The following is a 19,857-nucleotide window of genomic DNA, read 5'->3' as shown; positions in this document are numbered from 1 at the left end:
TATACACCCCCACCCCAGAGGGCAGCCAGTGGCCACAGCAGAGGCAATGTCTAACAGGCTGAGACCCTCATTAGACCCTCCAAAAGCCTGCTCCCTCACATAGGGCCTGCCTGCTTGCCCTGTACTCAGTTCAGGGAAGTGGACAAACCGTAATGCCCAGTTTAGCCTAAGACTCTCACTTGCTATGGAATCTCCAGGCAGTGAATCATTTTGAGCAAGTACTTAAGCAACTTTCCACTGAGTCATCCTGAGGACTGTCAGGTTCACTAATCTTCACATATACTGTATAGACCCTTTATCAGATCCTGTCCCCATCCTGATACTGGGGTGGGGGGTGGGTAGTAATCAATACAGCTTTAAAGATGTGCTTATTGGAAATCATTTGTATCAGATCTCCCTTCACTTCTCTATCTCCAAAAAGGCCTGAAGCACTAATTAAAATTCTGCCAGTACCAACTCTTGATCTGTGTGTAGCTACCGAGAGTAAGCATATACTCTTTAATCTCAGTGGCAGTGCATGTTGGATTTCTTTTCCAGACACTCCATGGATCCGTTTTTATTTGGCTTCTTCTAGACCATGGTCAGGAACTTTTTCTAAGGGTCAGATAGTAAATATTTGCAGATCATACAGGCTTTGCAGGTCATACAGTCTCTGTCGTACTAACTCTTCCATTGTAGTATGAAAGCAACCATAGACAATATGGAAATGAATGGGCATGACTGTGTTCCAATGAAACTTTATTTACAAAAACAAATCACGGGTCAGACTTGGCTCACAATCCCTGTTCTAAACACAATGGACTCAGTCAAATTAGTAGGTGAGACCTTGGTTTCTGCTGCTATAGTGCCTGTGAGTATCACTTTGGGGAAGCGATCACTCTCACCCTCAATTACTTTGAAGAGATAAAAATTATGGGAATATGTTTTATCTTTCCTATTTTGAACACGAGAGTCCCTTCATCAAGTGTTGGATACCTTATAACAGTCATAATAGGCTAAATTATGAGGCAGTCACAAGCTACAAATCTCAGCTCCTCAAAACAACAAAGGTTCATTTCTTACACTGCATGTCCGTCTCATGTTGGCACATGTGATTCTTACTCGGGGGCCCTGGCTGACAGAGCCTTGCCATTTGTAATTTAGTTCTAGTGTCATGGAACAAGAACATAGAAAATTATACTGTGGTTCTTAAAGACTTCTGCCCAGAAGTGACACAGATTACCTGTTCATATGTCATTGGTCAGAGCATATGGCCATGCTTTGCTACCATGTGTCTGGAAGGAAGAGAACTGAAATATTGATGAATAGCCCTAATAACTATTACACATTCCAGAACTTCTTTCCAGGTTTCTTCCTCATGTCCTTCTTTGACTAGCCCTTCCATTATCTGACCCAATTGTCCTTTTTGCCCAACTTTACCTGGCTTTCCTTAGCACTACTGGTCATTGACACTGACACCTGAGGGAATAGCTTAGTAATTAAAGAGTTGGGACAGTAATCATTCCCTAAAATTCTGTGTAGACAAGCCATAAAAATAAATTTAAGCCTCTGAGCCAGGTCCTACAAGCCATTGGATCCAAGGGTTGATTGCCATTAGGCAGCAGGCCTGAGAAAAATTGGACTTCCCATGCCTCTGGGTTTGATTTCACTTTGATTTGCTTTCAGTGGGAATTTGAATCAGAGCAGAAGTTCTGAGCATATTGACTCTAGTCATTCAGTTCCTGTCCTTAGTGCCATAGAGAACAGTTGTCAAGATGGAAGAGGGAAGTGGAAAGTACATGGTAGAAAGTGCAGGTGATATTAACATATTATGGGATAACATGAATCTTTAATGGCCCATGATTTTAGAAGAGGGAGTATATTTGTAAAGATAAAAGAATTAGTCAGGATTAGCCAATTGCTCTAAAATCCCAACATTTTGGTGGCTAAACATGGTGTGGAGGGCGTGGATGCTGGGTGGGGAGAGGGAGGATTATGCTCCATAGAGTCATTAAGGACTCAGGCCCTCACTGTAGTGGCCTCTCCATCCTCTAGGGCTTCAGAGCCCTCCCCTAGATCCTCTGCATGGGACCCTTGGTCTAGAAAAAGAAAGAGAAGGAGAATAGTGTAGGAGGTTTTGCATGTCAGGCTTCGAAGACATGTGCATCACTTATTACCATATTCCAATGACTAGAACTCATTCACATAGTCCCACCTAACTGCAAGCGAGGCTGTGAAATATAGTGTAGCTGGGTGCTGGGAGCAGAGTGGAGGGGAGGTGGAAAATAGGTTTATTGAGTACACAGCACCACTGTATACTTGTCTTAAGCAAGGATGATATTTTGTAGGAAGGGCTCAAATTGCTGAGTCTTAGACTGAAGTCATCAACAATAACCTGTCAGTATTTAAATGTTTGCTGCTTATGAAACATTATAGACCTTAGTGGAATAAGAGACTAGTCATCCCCTCAGAGAACTTGTATTATAAATAAAGCTAAAGGCAATTCCCCCAAACCTCACATTTTACTTTGTGCTTCACATGGACCCATAGGTAAAGGCAATTGCATTCTTGCTGGTAAAGAGGCTTAGGATGTGTATCTTGGGAGCAGAAAATTGAAAGAGTTGACATTTAGTGTAATGAACAGTGACCCTGGGCAACCCATTCTGAATCTTAAACTGTTCATCAATTACTCTTAGAAACTAAAAGAATTATATAACTAATCTTTCACTTTTTGCCCTGACTGCCAGGGCATTAGGAATTCTTTAATGCTCACAAACAATAGCTAATTCTTGGTTCAATTTTTTTATATATATTTTAATTTTTTAATTGCTTGATGGTATATGCCTTTTGTAGCAGAAAGGGAAGAACAAAGTTATAGTTTCTTCTTTATTTAATGCTAAGTTTGAAAATTGATATTTGTGAAAAAGATTTTCTGTGTGTATCGTGAATTCCTGAGCAGTTGGTTTTACATGGTATAGTTTTGGAAAAGACCTTTAGGTCAATGAAAGGCTCAACTCTCTAAGCCAAAAGTGTATACCACTCTTTCAAGGCCAGCTAGATCTTTCATGTCCAACACATAGCTGTTGGTCAGAATGGAGAAAACCCTTTCAGGTTTCCTTTCTCTCTAGCTGTGTTTTGAATATTTAGGGACCGGATTGTTTGTATTTATTATTTCCTTTAATCCAGGGTTTCTCTGGCTTTGGAATCAGGTAATTCTTTGTTGTGGGAGGCTGTGCTGTGCTGTGTTGTTCATGGAGGATGTTTAGCAGCATCCCTGATCTCTACCCACTAGACACCAGTAGCACGCACGCACGCACACACACACACACACAGACACACACACACACACACACACTCCACTCGTGACAGCCAAAATGTCTTCAGACATTGTCAAATGTCCCCTGGGAGAAAATTGCCCTCAGTCAAGAACCACTGCTGTATTCATAAAGTATTTGTGATTTTGCATAGATACCTTAACTTCCCCATGATCCTGGTGTTTAACTAAATGTATTTTGTCATTACTCTTAGAGATAGGAGTTGATGACAAAAGTTATGGGTGGCAAGGAGCACAGTTCTAAGATTGCCTGCATTTATCTTCCTGTGGGGCATAGATTGAGGCAGTGTGGAACAAACGTTTTATGTATGTCCAGAACTGGGAGTAAAAAAAGCCTTCCCAAAACTCATTAACCTTTGAGAAGCTGACTCATTTCTAGATCATTATTAAAGTTTCTGAGTAAGATGAGCTCTAGAACCAGAAGCCTTAAAACAGTACCTCTCAAACTTTAATATGCACACGAGTCACTAGGAATCTTGTTGAAACACAGATGCTGATTCATAGGTCTGGGTGGGGCGTCTGAGATTCTGCATTTTTAACTAGCTCTCAGATGACACTAATGCTGCTTGTCCCTATACCATGTTTTGAGTAGAGGGCTATTGGTCTCTGAAAAAAGGAGCTGGCCATCCAATGCCTGCTCCCCTTTCTCTCGCTCTCTCTAACCATTTGATGCTAATAGGAGGTGAGGTAGTCAAGTACTTTTTGATTAGTTATCTTATATGTTTTAAACATTCTACAAAAAGTCCTCAAATCACATTGTTTTGTTCATCGGTGTTTTGTTATAACATTGATGAGATGCTGTAGTAACTTAACTCTTCGTTTATATCAGTTAGCCTAGGGTAAAATTGGTTTGGTTATACATCATTTTGCTTAAAGTTGCAGAACCTATCGACGATGTTAAGTGAAGACTTACTGTATGTGCCTGCATGTGAAAGAGAGTGTTTTCCTTTTCAGATGAAACAATAAGAAGAACTTAAGAAAAGCAATTGGAGTAATAGAAAGGATTTTTGTTTGGTTGTCTCTTATCCCAGCTATAGTTTATAATGCAACCTAGATCTTGAGAGCAGTAGAGTGTAACTCCACTTCTGGGCCCAGAGACAGTTCCAGTTCCAGTTTAACCACTTCCTAATCTTAGTTTCGTCTTCTGTAGAGGAAAATAATAACAATATCTACCTCATGGGGTAGCTTATGGAGAACAGAACTAATGGACATGAACATATAGTGCTGAGCACAGAGCCTGCTCAGTATAAGCATGAATCAGTAAATATTAATTGCTAATGTTATTGATGCTATCACTGTAAGTATTGGAATTGTGGCTCTCAAACTCTTTTCTGCCTCTAAAATGTCTGCTTATGCCACACTCCCAGCAGTGACATCTCTCATTATACTCAATGATTCCCAGTCAGGGATGGACTGATGTGTGGAGCTTGAAACTGCTCCCACCAGATACTGTGGTCCACTTAAGAATGAAGAGGTCTCTCTTGCAAATCACTGGTCTCAATGATTGAGCTTCATACTGCTTTTACGGCCTTGCTAAATCCAAAGATGGTAACAAGCCTCATTTACTTTAATATCTGACCCCTACAATCATCTTTCTCCTAATAACTTTACAGTTAGGAGAGGGGCCATCATATGAGCATCTGGCTGCCAAAAAAAAAAAAAGAATCCCAATTTCAAACTGAAAATTTGCATTAATCTTTGACATTTCTTTACTATTCGCACCTCTGTCTCCTGAGGAATAGTCACCATCCCTTGGCAGTCAATGGTAGAGTTCTTTTGAATCTAGATTTCCTAACACTTCCTTTCCATTCTCTGTATTGTATACTCTTACTTATGTTACTCCTTGCCCGGCAGGGACTTTGACTTTGGTACTTAAATGATTTCCCAGGAGGAGAAACAGACTTTCTTTTTCCCCTCTAGTCATTCTATTACATGGCAGATGAGTTGCCTCCTTCGATCTCCAGGAAGAGGTGGACTGCCTTTTCCTATTAACGCTCAACTGCTCCAGCAGCCCGGAGCCTTCATTTGCCACCGCCTTCCCTACAGCCTTTGCCATTGGCCTCCAGGGGCCACTTTCTGAAGCCTGCTGCTAACACTTTTCCAAACACAACAAAAAATGTGTTTGGGGATAAGTTTTCTCAGTCCTCAAGTACTGAATGCTTCTTTTCTTCCTTTAGTATGTAATGCGATAGCAATAGGCTCTTTCACTAGCCTCCTGACAGGTCCTGCCTCCAACCTCACAGTCTCTCCTCCAGTCACCCCAGAACAGTCTCTCAGAAATGTAAATCTCACCAAATAACTTCACTGCTGAAATCACTTCACTGGCTTCTCATCATATACAGAAAAAATCCAAACTCCTGGACTTGACTACTGTGTATCCCCAGTGCCTGATGTTATTGGGCTATTGCTGCGAGCGCCAAACTATATGGTTTAAGTTAACAGCACTGTACAGTATTTCACAGGGGTATTTTCTCTTGGTTCACAGGGCTCATGAGAGAGAGAGAGAGAGACAGAGAGAGAGAGAGAGAGAGAGAGAGAGAAGGAGAGAGGGAGGGAGGATGCTATGCAGCTAGCTAGGAGAAACATGTTACGTCTTAGCTGAAGAGTGAGTGACTGAGAGTGGGAGTGGGGTCCTGAATTCAAAAGTTTATAGTGTCCGTTAGATGGCAAACATTCAGATCCTCAAAATATCTAGTTATTAGATGTGCTATTGGCAACACTTCCCAAATGGTGTTTCTGGAATGTTCATAGTTGTTACATAGATAAAAAGAAGAGTCTGGTGGTTCAGTAAAGTCAGAGAAAATGCTGGATTGTTGTTAAACAGGCTTATTTACTACGAGACTTCTGAGATCCTTTAACATGCTGAAAGGGATATTATGGGATTATAATATGGATCTTTTCCCAATTTTATTTGAAGCACAGAATTTTGTTTTCATAGAGCATCTTGTGGACTAGGAGTGCTTTGCAGAGTGGACTTGGGAAATGCTGGTGTCGGCAATACAAAGGAATGCTTCACTGCACTCCCCACTGTCTCAGCCAGATGCCTCACATTGTTTCTGTAAATACTGCTTGAGGGTAGTGACTAATTTGTCCATTTCAAAGGGTCATTGACCTTCAAAAAAAAAAAAGCCTGGTTCCCAAAGGATTAGAACTAACCAAGTAATAGTAGAACTCATTTTTAATTTATTTAGGGAGAAGAAGAAGGCGGTGAGTGACACATATTACTACAAAACCTGTCATTAACAATTGGGCATCATGCAGAATAGTGATTAAACATTCTCATTTCAATTATAAGTCTATTTATTACACTGTTGAGTAATTAGAAAATTTTAAAACCCATAGTATAGTAACAAAAGAGTAAGACAGACCTATCAGATCCACTGCAGAAGGGGTTCTTTGTTGGGCTACATAATCCAAGTTGAGATTAAAAGATTGATTCAGGAATTGGTCCCTGAAAACAGAGGGATTTATGTTTTATCTTCTTTTACAATTGTTGGACTAGATTTTAGTGGGCTTCCCTAACCCTCATATTTTGTGGCTCTAGGTAGAATAAAGAGACCTTAGTTTGAATACTTGCTTTGACACTAAATAATGGTGTCCACTTGGCAGCTCTGGGCCTCATTTCCCTCTGCGAAGAGAATAAAACATTTCCCTTTCCCTCTTGGCGATATACATGGGAAACCCTAGAAGGCTTATGTAATGAGATTGGAATGGTCCATGAGCTGAATAATGGAGCTGATGATAAAGCTGTTCAGTAAAGTGGAAGAAGACATTTTGACAGGACAGAACATAGAGGTTCCCTCTGAAGATTGGATTATGGGAAGCATTTACCAGTAAATGCTCTCAGCACACAGAAAGATGAAAATGAGTATGAATAAGCCTAGATCCCTAGAAAATGGACTGAGTTACCTACAGAATTCCAGTTCTGTTGAGGTGAAACCCACAGGCCCATCACTTGGTATTAAAATAGTGGGGACACTTCTTTTTGGTCATGGAACATTTTGAGAATCTAATAGAACCCATGGACCCTCTTCCTAGAAGAATGCACATAACCACATACACTCAAAATTCTGTAACTCACTTCAGAATCCCCTTTGAGAGTGATACTTATTTCTCTCCAGCTCTGCGACTTGAATGAAGAGCAACCTTGTCCCTGATTGTACATATTTACATCTTAACAGAATTAATAACAGACTCTCAACATTCGAACATCTGAATGTCTGTTCCTCCTTACTACTTACTAGTACTAGAGCCAGGAGGAGATAGAGAAGTTAAGGCATAAGCTTTGCCTCCCTTACATTTATTGATCCCTTAGCAAGCAGTAAACCTGTTATCAGGTGCTAGACTGAAGGGTACAGGCAGACTATTAGAGTTTTTGCAAGAAATCAGAGTGTAGATGGTGAGGACTGGGTAGGATATGAGTACGCAAAGGGAGTGGTTTGGTCTAGCATGAGTCAGGGCAGAGTTGGCAAGACATACAGTGAGAGCAGCGACTGGCTGGTCTGATGTAGGGCATTCTTTAGCCAAGGGCATGCATCTTTGAGATGCACTTTATTACTATAACCAGGTCATGCCATGATGCAGCTCCATGCCTAGAGCTTCATCCCTTGGGTGCTCGCCCACAGGAAGGTGATTGACACGGTGAGACTAGAATTGCTACCTGCAAAGCAGCAAATCACAAGCTGAGGGGCCTTTTCAGAGTTGGCAGAACCTTTAAAGGATGTAGTAAACTCTGCAAACAGGACTATCAGAGCAGACTCAATTATAAATCTCTTTTTGCCTTCCAATGGAATGTACTTGATAATCTGGGAATAACCATAATTAATATTGACTGTGTTGCATATAGCTTCTTTTCTCCCTGAGCCTTTTCAAAAAATATATAATCTTATTTGTTTTTACTATGTCTCTGTGAAGTAGAAGCAAGTGAAGTGATTACCCCAACAAACATATACATACTCACAAATGTAGAAAGTTCTTTAGAAACTGAGGCCCAGAGGTGCAAAATGACAGCAGTCTTATCACACAGCAAGCCAGTGACACAATCCAGCCAAGAACATATATGCTTCTCTTCCCCTCAAATCGAGTGCCCAGTCTTCCAGCACTCCTTGCTTCATAGAGACATGGTCTTCTCTTGCACAAACTCTCAAGCCATTCTTCCCAGCATCTGTCTGACAGGATGGCATATTCAGCAGAGTCACCTACTAACTGACAGCAGCTGAAACATTAATGGAAGTAGGACGAAAAATAGCCCACTGATAGGTTCTGGACAAGAAAGGGAAGAACTGGGATTACACCTGGGTGTGAGTTTTCAGTCCCTCATCCACTCTCTTCTCTCCAGCTGGACTGGCACATAACTGTTTCTTCTCACTCATCACCTTCTTAGTTAGAACAGAGTGTTGTGTCTGTCTGTTGAGCTGCAGAGTGATCGGCTGAATCTGCTACAAGAATTTCCTGGCCTGGGACCCCACTGGGGGTTGGGCTGCGGGTGGGACTAGAGAGGCCACTTGTCTGCTGAAGGTGTGGGCCCAGAAATATCTCCATGAAAATTCTAAGCAGGAAAATCCTAACCTCCATCGGCTTCCTCCTTTAGCTCAGCTGTCTGGCTAACTCAGCTTATCTCCCAATGCAGGTACCCCAGAGCATGGTCACGGGACACAGACAAAATTATGACTTGGAATGGGCCCTCTCATCCCCTTTGTGGTTCTCCTTTCCTTTTACATTTCCCTTTCCCTTCTTTACCTGCCTCCCTGTACACAGCACCTTCATTTTATCCAGGCCTGCCACACTCTGATACTTAGCCTTTGTGTCTGTGTTTTAAGATGTTTAGTGGTTTACTTTTTTTTTATTAGAACTGTATTGAGATATAATTCACATACTATTTACCCTTATAAAGTGTACAGTTTAGATGGTTTTAGTGTATATACAAAATATTGCAATTATCACCACCATCTAATTTCAGAATATTTTCATCCTAAAAAGAAGCCCCATACCCACTCTCCATTCTCCTCTCCCCACAGCTCCTAGCATTGATTGATCTACTTTCTGTCTCCATGGATTTGCCTATTCTAGAATCATATAATATGTGGCTTTTTGTGTCTAGCTTCTTTTACTTAGCATAATATTTTCAGAGGTTATCCATTATAACTGAATAATATTGCATTCTATGAATCCCCATAGAATGGATTTTTTTTTCCATCCATTCACTGATGGACACTCAAGTTGTTTCCACCTTTTGACTAATGTGAACAGTGCTATGAATATTCATGAAAGCAGTTTGAGTCCCTGCTTTCAATTTTCTTGAGTACATACTCAGTAGTAGAATTACAGGTTCATACGGTAAATCTTTGTTTAACTTTTTGATCAACTTCCAAATTGTTTTCCAAAGCAGCTGTACCATTTACATTTTTACATTCCCACTAGCAGTATATGAAGGTTACAATTTTTCCACATTCTTGCCAACATTTGTTATTATTGTCTTTTTTATTATAGCTGTCCCAGTGGGTGTAAAGTGGTATCTTAGTGTGAATATTTTGTCTCCCCACCCCCGGAGAATTTTGGGGGACTGCTCCATTCTTTGGTACTCATTACTTGTATTTATTAAACCTCTGGGAAAGGTAAGGCCCTTCTCTAACTAATGCTTGAAGCTGGGGCCATGTCATGTACTCTGGCTATGCAGAGAGCAATAGATTATAAGGACAGAGTGAACTTGCTTCCTTTAGAAACTCTGCCATAGAACGAGCAGTCAGCTCTACCAGTCAGCTGAGAGCAGAGGCATAAAAGGGTTCTTAATGAACATGATGACTCAGAAGTGACTTTATAGTCACCACTCAGAATCTTGCAATATTTGAGAAGTTCTACAAGGCAATGGAAAAACAGTCAGTTTGGGCTGCTAGAAAAAAAAAATACTATAGACTAAGTGGCTTAACAACAAACATTTATTTCTCACAGTTCTGGAGGCTAGAAGTCCTAGGTCAAAGTGCCAGTACAGCTGGTGTCTGGTAAGAGTCTACTTCCTGGTTCATAGATAGCCACCTTCAATGCTGTGCTCTTACATGATGAGAATAGAGGTCATCTCCCTCCTGTCTCTGTTTCTTCTTATAAGGGTACTAATCCCATTCATGAGGGCTCTGCTGTCATGACCTAATCACATCCCAAAGATCCCACTTCAAAGTACCGTCACATTGAAGATTAAATTTTCAACATATGAATTTGGTGGGGGCGGGGGGGGCACACAAACATTCAGTCTATTGCAGGCACTGTACAGAATAGGCAGTCCCACATCTCTTTCCTTAATAGCCTGCTTTCTGCTTTCCAGAAACCCTATCATTTGTAGCTAATAGTAATATAACACTAACAGCATTTATTAAGCATTAATATGCACCCAGTACTATGCCATACATGTTATATGTCTTATCTCATTTGATCCTCACAATAACTTATTTTGAATATTTAGTATGAGTATGGTACTATTATCAGCCTAATTTTATAGATGGGGAAACTGAGGCTCAGAAATGTGAAGTGATCTGCTCAGCTAATAAGTGGTAACTAATTAGTAGTGGAGCTGGAACTCGAACCCCAATAAGACACTCCGAAGTCAGGCCTTTCCTCCCACTAGGACAAATCTTGGAGGTTGCAATTTCAGTAATCTTCCCCATGTATGTAAGCCCTAAGTTCTGGAAAGTTTCACACTCCTTGCTCTGTTGCTCTATAGCTTCATTATAGATAAAGCAGCAAAGTACCATGTTATAATTTATTTTTTTGGAAAAAGAACCCATTTTCAAACATTGTCTTCTATTGGCACCTTAATATTAGTTAATGAGATGAATCCTAAGCTTTCCTAGCAGGACACCAATGTAATAGGCCACAAAAGAATTAAGTTTTTATAGCAGAGGAGAGTTTGGGGAAGATCTGGAAATTATAGGTCTCTGCCCAAGGAAAGTAGGTCTAGTTAAATCAACACTTTGAGAGGTTCAGGGAAAAAGGAAGCGATAGGGTTGGAGCACTGGAAGGAAGAAATCTAAATGGTAGATATCATTGATTTAGCTGATTGACCCATTTAAAGCAGTATCTTTGCTTTTAGTGAGCATCCCAAAGAAAAACTCATCCGAACCCACACGTCCTCAGAAGGTGACCACTGTTCCTTTTTGGAAGGGGATTACAGACGCCCATTGTTTTTGGATGCAGTCATTCTGCAAGACGTGTCTTATCCTTGCTGTATGCTCTGACCTAGCCTGACCAAGATGCAGTTCCTAGCTGTCCCTCCCTTCACTACTGTAGAGAGGAAGAGCACAGGTGGTTTCCCACTAACACCCTTATTTGTCTGCTTCCTTTCCATCTGGGCCAAGGCCTAAGAGCCAGCCCAAATTTACACGCTTTAAAACAATGTGTTTTAGAAAGCAATATAGAAGCCCCCACTTTCCCAAAGGTGCTGAATAGTGTCAATAAAAGTCAGACTGGAACCACAGAGTCTGTCCTACTAGTAGGATAGTGCTGGGCTTCTATAACTGGCTTCATAGAATTGATTTCTGTCATTGGGAGGAACGCAAAATGGTCACTAGTATAGCTTCTGGCCTTCAAGTAGAATATTTTTTTTCAAACATAACCTCGTCACATTTAATTTTTGAATGAGAAATACAGCTAGGAATACTTTCTGATGTCTAACTTGAATCCTTAGTGATGCAGTTGACACTCCTTTCCACTTGACATCATTTGGCAATTTGTGGTAATTTGACCTCTCTTCCATTCTTATCTTTACATGTTATTTAAATATATCATTTAATACCTTTTCATGCTGGCTCTTCCAATGAGAGCAAGATTCTCCTTGAAGTCAGGGACATGACTTATTTACCTTTATAGCTCTAACCTAGCATGATAGTAGTTATTGTCAAGGTATAGTCAAAGACCTATTAGTGCCAGGTATAGTCAAAGACCTCCATAAGTATTTGTTGAATGAAGAAGGGAAAATGAGGGAAATGGTGTCTTAACTGTCTTTATCTCCACAGCACTTACTATACACATAAGCACAAAGCAAACACCTTTTAATTAATTGTCCAGGTATCCAAGGAAATAAGAAAAATCCCAGCATGTCCTTCAAGTTTATGGCTTTCTTCTGTTTTCCTTCTTTTAGACCAACACCATTTACTATTTATTGTGAACTTTGTTATGCATCATATATTTGGGGGCTTTTAAAATTAAATTATCTCTAGCCTCACAGTCATGTAAGATAGATGGCACACTCATTTTGAAGGTGAGGAAATGGAAGTGCAAAGAGATTAAGTAGCCTTAATAAGTTTACAGAGCAAAGACATGCCAAAGCTGGGATTTGAATCTAATGTTTGTGGCCTCCAGAGACCAGGCTCAATTCTTTTCTCTTGCATTGCTATGAGATACAGAGCTGAAAAACACTGCATACGATCTGCACCTTACTCCACGATTTGTTTCCTAGCCCTTTTGTCATTCTCTCCTCATGTTTCTGAGACTAGGGTTAAGCTCTTTGGACTATATGGTCCTGTTTTGTTAGATATATATATATATCTAGATAGATAGATAGATAGATAGATAGATAGATAGATATCTAGATAGATAGATGGATAGATATCTAGATAGATAGATATCTATCTATCTAGATATATATATATAGACACATATATTTATATATATCTGTGTCTGTGTGTCTGTCTCATGATAATTAAAGAGAATATAACTTCTTTCAAGACTTTTACCCTCATCTCCATATTCCCCTTCCACTACCACCTCCAAAATGGCCTGCAGGTGTGCTGAGACTGCACTAGTAGAATGATAAAGAACCAGGACAGAAACATAAGCATCATGTTGTCGACGTAAAAGAAATGTGCAAACTGCTAGGGAATTTTTATGAGTTTATTTGAGCCAAACTGCTGACACTGCTGGGAAGCAAGATCTCAAATGCTCTGGAGAATGACTATTTTGCAGTTTCATTTATACATTTGGAATTAAGGAGGGAAATAAGGAAGACTAATAAAGGTAGGAGAAAGCAAGGTACAGGATAGTTAACAAGAGTATGTGCATCATTGAGGGTGGTTGTGTTTATGAGGGGTCTAAAAAAGGGGCATTTCAAAGGTATGTTAACCTAGATGTACAAGAACAATGGACAGTGCTTGCTTAAGGCAAAGATTAACCTATTACTAAGGAAGTTATAGGCCTGAGGCATGACTACCTGCCATGACCTGCAGAGTTAGGAATTTATGATCGGATCATCTCATGTTACTTTTGGTCACTGAACTTATATGTATCCCCTTTTTCATACACAGGCTCAGCTATCAAAAGTAAAGTAGGAACCTGAGTAACAAGGGCAAAAGAAGGGAAGGTTCGGAGTTGAGGAGATTAACAACTGGCCCCTGGGAACTCTGGACAGGTTTGCATTTATCACATCAATACTGGGAGCTGATCTGTCTTCTGACAGACAAAGTGGCCTTTCCAACTAGCCCAAAACTGCCCCACTAAGAAAATAGACATTTGAGGGTAGGGAGAGTGGAGAAGATAGCAACCAGCTGAGGACTTTGGGTTCCAGGGGGTGGGGAGAAGGATAGTACGATGAAGAGAATAGTGTACCAAAGGAAGTAGGAAAGGACCACAGACTTCTATTGAAATTTGCCAGTTTCTCTGAAGGGGAAAAAAAGCTTGTGGCAGTTATTCACACTAAGAAGTTAGTGACAATATGTAACCTCTCACAGAAGTTTTGAGATTATAAAATCTGATTGTAAAATGGAAACTATTTACCCTAAAGGAATGGTAACCACAATTCTATTCTCTGCTTCTATGTATTGGAATTTGTTTCTGGTAACCACAATTCTATTCTCTGCTTCTATGTATTGGAATTTGTTTTGATTTCACATATAAGTGAGATCATGCAGTTCTTTTTACTTTCTGCATCTGGCTTATTTCACTTAGCATTATGTTCTCTAAGTTAATCCCTGTTGTTGTAAATAGCAGAATCTCTTTTTTAAGGCTGAATAATATTCCACTGTGCACATATATGCCACAGTTTATTGATCCATTCATCCATCAGTATACACTTAGGTTGTTTCCATATCTTGACTGTTGTGAATAATGCTGCAATAAACATGGGATACAGTAAACATGGGAGTGCAAATATCTCTTCGAGGTACTGATTTCATTTTATTTCTGCCCCCAGTTTTAACACCCACTATGTGAAAAGAATATAAACTTCGAGGCAGGAAAAACTATATTTCTGAATTGGCTGGCTCTCTTATTAAATAGCTGAGTGGCATGGGCCAAATCTTTTGGGGTATCAGTAGCCTCATTTTCATAATTTTACTCCCATCCTATTAGGGAGAGTAGAAGAATGAAATAAGAATAAATGGGAAGATGTTGAATATATTATATAGAATTAGTATTAAGCATGACCATAATTGGTTTCTTTTTCTTTGACTCTGTTTCTCTTCCTCTATTTTGTTTTCTCCCTATCTCCTATTGAGTAGATTAATAAACTCCAAGGCCAGGTTACTTTGAAGACTATTGCAAGAAAGACTCTCAAAGTCATGCTTCCACTGGAAAACCTCACCTAGCAGTTACCTTACCATTAACTCTTTGGTGGAGAGCACAATTCAAAAATCTTTTGCATTCTTTTGAGGCAAAATAATTCCTTTTTTGGAGGGATATTATAAAAATCCACAAACTCCTGTAAGAGTAATGGCAAATATTATTTTGTATGTCATTCTGGTTTTTCTTCACCAAAAAATACTGAGATATGGTGTAATTAGAGCCCAGGGGTTAAACGACCCTGCTCTTGTCTTTTCTTTTCACTCTTGTCTATCAACTGCAGCTGTCTGGTCATATGTACTTGTGGGCAGGCGCAGGGAATCATAGCCCAGACCAGAGAATCAATTAGTATGAGTTAAAGTCTTTCTAGGAACTAAGGCTGCTTCTTTTTAAGGCAAAATTAAGGAACTTACTTTATACCCTGTTAGGGATTATTAAGTAGTTAACACCCACGAGGTGAGTTACTCAAATTGAAGCTAGATCAATTTATATAGCAAATTATAGAATTGATTTAGTTTACCAAATCGCTGAGCCAAAGAAAGTGAGATGTCAGTTTTATGGGTGGTTGTGGTTTAGGCCAAAATATTCAAGAGAACAACCCAGCCTTCATGTTCCATTGTTTTTTGTTTTTGTTTTTGTTTTTCGTTAAATGGTCCCTTCCTTGTTACCGGCTTGATTTGTTGGCACCCTCCTTGATAGTGGCTCGGAGGGAAGAGTCTAGAATCAGTCAGACATCAGTTCAGATCCTAGTGCCATCACTTAAAAGTTGTGTGACCTGGGGCAAGTCAATTAATTTCTTAAGCCTTAGATTCCTCATCAGTAAAATGTTTATAATCATAATGTCTACATGAGAATGTTGTTAGTAATAGCCAATAAGATAATGTATGGAAAACCATTCACTATTGTGTCTAGAATATTAGTTAAGGCTTGATAAATGTTAGCTATATTATCATTATTACTTTAGCCTTTATCATTTCCAGCTATATCCTGAGAAAATTTCATTCTGCCTTTCTTTTTAAAACAGTTGTTTTGAAGTATAATTTACCTTTAAGGTAGACTCATTTTCATTATAATTTTGACTGATGGTAAAGAAAGGATTGTCTAACTCTCCAAGCCTCCTGCTAATGAAACATTCAACTCCTCTTATTTCTTTTCTTCTATATCCCACAGCAAGCATTTTCCCAGTTCTGTGTGTATCTATTACAAATTTTTACATCAATGATTAGTTTAATCTGGGGTCTTGTTCACTGTTGTTTGATGCGTGTGCGGGGGCGGGGGGTGCACCCACCATACACTTTAAGGAATCCCAGTGTAAAGACTTCCTGAGACTATTCATTTAGAGTCAACTCATCAAGTGCAAATTGACTTTTTGCTACATGGCAATCTTGCTCTAGACTCCACAGAGAAAAGAGACATGTAAGGCATAGTCCTAGTTCTCAAAAAAAAAAAAAAAAAGAAAAGAAAAGAAAATACACACACATGTATACATAAGTTGATAGAAAGAAGATGGAATTTAGGATCGGGAGATCAGATTTCAACTTTCTTTTTTTTTTTTTTTTATCTCTCACTAGCTTGGTGACTTTAGGTAAGTCTCTCACCCTCAGAGGCTTGTTGCCTTCAGATGAAACATGAAGATAAGAATCTGCCTAACTTGATTAATGAGGTTGTTATAAGGCTTTACTGCCATAATGTATGTGAAATGTCTTCGTAAATTGTTGGCTAGATGACTGTAATTCACAAATATGAGTTACAATGATATTCAAGTGCCAGATCGAGTGCTTCAAACATCAGACACTTGAGAGATCCAAATTATGGACTGGAGCTATTAGGGAATGCTTTGCGGAGGGAAAGGGACTTTTGCATGAGTCTGATAAATCACATAAGACTTCAATAGGTGGAAAAGAGCAGGAGGGAAGGGGTAATCTTGGTAGGGGAATTGAAAATAAGCAATGACTCCAGAAGCTAGAACAAGCATACAAACACATACCAAGTGATAAAAGTTATCAAAGTAGTTATAATAGATGGTTCCTCTTCTGAAAGGACTCCTTCCTTCCAGGCAAGTTAATACCTTATTCATTTAGGTCTGTTAGCTACATCAAAGCAGGGGCATTGTCCTCCTACTCTGATCTCTCTCTAGTGCCTATCACAGTGCCTGACACATATTAGGTTAGCAAAATATGCTCAACAAATGAAAGAATGGATGATGGTCATGCCAGTTGCTATTCTTGTCTGGCTGTGTTAATATAGGCATACCTTGGAGATATTGCAATTTCAGTTCCAGACACCTCAATAAAGCAAGTATTACAATAAGGCAAGTTATAATCTTTTTGTTGGTAGAGGATTTTGCCTTTAATTTGTGAAGAATGCAACATCTATGAAGTGCAATAAAGCAAAGCACCAATAAAACGAGGTGTGTCTGTATCGTTTAAAATCATCAGCCACTGAATTAGGGACTATCTTTTAACTTCCTCTATGTGATACAGTCCTACCTGCTGTCAGGATTTATGAAATTCTTTGCAATGATGTCAACATTTATGTGTTTTTTCTCTACCCTGTTCCAGAAGACTCCTTACCCCCAGTGAACAATAAGGTGACCAGCAAGTCATGTGAGTACAATGGGACGACTTACCAACATGGTGAGCTGTTCATGGCTGAAGGGCTCTTTCAGAACCGGCAACCTAATCAATGCACCCAGTGCAGCTGTTCGGTAAGACCCTGCATCTTAATGTTCCAACTAGTCTCTACCCAAATAAGAGAGCTTCCTCTGTACTCACACCTTTAGTTTGAGCCCACACTGTAAGGTATTTGAATGGAAGATGAATTGCATTTAAATCATAAGCCTCCTTATCAATCCAGACTTCCTGATTTAATCAATCCTGAATAGCTTTGTTGAGGAGGTCAGACCCAGTCGTATCCCAGTCTTAAAGCTTTAGGACTGCTTAAATGGACGAAGATGAGCTGGTGGTCTTGATCTACACTCCTTTTCACAGCAGTTACATCACCAAAGCCTTCATCTGAAGGACTCAGTTATTTGAAGCTTTGGGGATGCTATGGGTAGAAAAGCCACTGGCACCATCTAGGGCTGGCCACTCAGTACAATTCACAAGAAAATGGGGTGTCTCTTGATCCCAGCTCTGAAGTATTCTACTAACCAGTTCATCCCTGGTACCCTACAATGATAACTTTCTTGACAAAAGTAATTTATTCCATGACATTATTTGTCAAAAGAACTGTGTATACTTTAGGAATAAAGTATACCAGTTATATCATCATCTAGTTGTGCAGTCTGGAGAATGTAATAAATAGAACAAGAAAATGGAATAACAATGAGTGTTATACTGAACTATAAGGGAATAAAGTTAGTTGTAGAAACAACTGTTCTTCCTTTAAGGGGCATTGTATGCCAGACTGCCAAGGGAAGTTATGGAATCCCTTTCCTCAGGAATTTTAGTAAAATTATAGTATCTCAGTTGTTTGAGATAATTTGGTTGTGGGCTTGTCTTCTTGACCTTTCAAGAACCCTGCTAGCCCCAGAATCCCAGAATTATATGCTTCTAAGAACTAAGAACAAAGTTTAAGGAATAATGTTTGGAACACAGAACTTAAGTGAATGGAGATTATGCAAAGAAAAAATTACAGAACAAAACAAGTATAGTTGATCTTCTTTGCCTCATGCTAGACTGAGCTGTCAGTTCAGATCATTAGTATAATTTTGTGTTACACTAGAAAGCTTGTCTCCTGGGTTTGGAAGGGAGACTAGTGAGTGTTACAAAAGGTGGCTATCATGCAAATACACATTCTCTGAAATCCTCAACATCCAGCTGGGGTGTGATGGAGACCAAGGGATGCCATAAACAGAGAAGAGAGGAACGAGATTATATTTGGTGGTTTGGAGAGCCACAGAAGCCTTCACACTGACGACTTTGTACCTTCTTTGTACCAGGATGCCCAACGAGGATTGCCAACTCTTCTGTAACTTAGTCTCTGGCATGGTGAAACTGTAAATAGAAAAAAAAAATACTGCCTAATACAATTTAAGAAGTACCTAGAATTGACTGTGAGAGAGCAGTGGGGAAAGACCTTGTTTGGAGCTCTTACTCATCTCAAATACAAAGCTAAGCATTTACAGTTATCCCAGATCCTTCTGACATTAATTCTGTTTCTTTTTGGCAGGAGGGAAATGTGTACTGTGGTCTCAAGACTTGCCCCAAGTTAGCCTGTGCATTCCCTGTCTCTGTTCCGGATTCCTGCTGCCAGGTATGCAAAGGTAGGTATCTCATATCTCAAGATTCACGGTGCTGCTATCCTGATTAGCAGTACTTAGAAGAGAATACCTGCTTAATGTCCCCGGGAAATGGAATTTTCCATGGTAACTTTAGTTTTTGGTGGTGGTTTCACACACAAAAGGGAAAAAAAGTAAAAGCACTGATTTTAAGGGTCACCCCCTGAAAGAAACTACAGGAGTGTGGCAGAAGTGAGGTGGGAGTCATCTAATGTGAAAATGAGTGTCTTTAACTCTCCTTCCTTAATCCCTCCTAGCTTGGCCCCCACATTATTGTATTGTAAAACACAAATCATTTTCACACACAGCCTTAAAAGGCAGAATGGGCCTTGCAAAGCATTGATGTTACAATTTTGAAGACTGTGCAAGGCAAACATGCATATTTTTTAAATTCCCACAGTAGGATGGTGACAAATTCAGTAAAAGCAAAATGTAAGGCTTCATTTTCTCAAATTATATCTAAAATGGAATTGTCATCTTCTCAAGCCATTTTTTCCTTCTGGGTTCCATTTCTTTGATACTGGCACCATTTTTTTTTCTCTCAGTTCCTAAGATCAAACATAATCACCATTAATTTATTTTTTATTGCCTCTTCTCAAATTACCAAATCAGCAATCTTCTATATCTCTCTGTATTCCTGCTTTCCTTATAGCGCTATCCTAATTTTGTCTTCTTCCATCCAATCAGCATATTTTTTGAGCATCTACTACATGCTCAGCAC

The 19,857-nt window shown here is 39.6% G+C and overlaps 1 protein-coding gene across 5 annotated transcripts in view; it reads left to right on the top strand.

Annotated features, from left to right (window-relative positions):
- Nucleotides 1-19,857, top strand: part of CHRDL1 (chordin like 1) — a 134,937-nt gene that overhangs the window by 63,428 nt on the left and 51,652 nt on the right. For 3 of the 5 annotated variants that reach the window (XM_023520022.1, XM_011374342.2, XM_011374341.2), the window contains exons 4-5: nt 17,419-17,561; nt 19,028-19,121. In XM_023520022.1, the coding sequence (XP_023375790.1) occupies nt 17,419-17,561; nt 19,028-19,121 (237 nt within the window). Of the gene's footprint in view, nt 1-17,415; nt 17,562-19,027; nt 19,122-19,857 lie in introns of all 5 variants that reach the window. The other 2 variants (XM_023520021.1, XM_011374340.2) reach the window with 1 other exon arrangement.

This window comes from Pteropus vampyrus, unplaced genomic scaffold, assembly GCF_000151845.1.
Source record: "Pteropus vampyrus isolate Shadow unplaced genomic scaffold, Pvam_2.0 Scaffold244, whole genome shotgun sequence".
NCBI lineage: Eukaryota > Metazoa > Chordata > Mammalia > Chiroptera > Pteropodidae > Pteropus > Pteropus vampyrus.
Note: the sequence above shows the minus strand (reverse complement) of the source record. Positions and strands in the feature narration are given on the sequence as shown.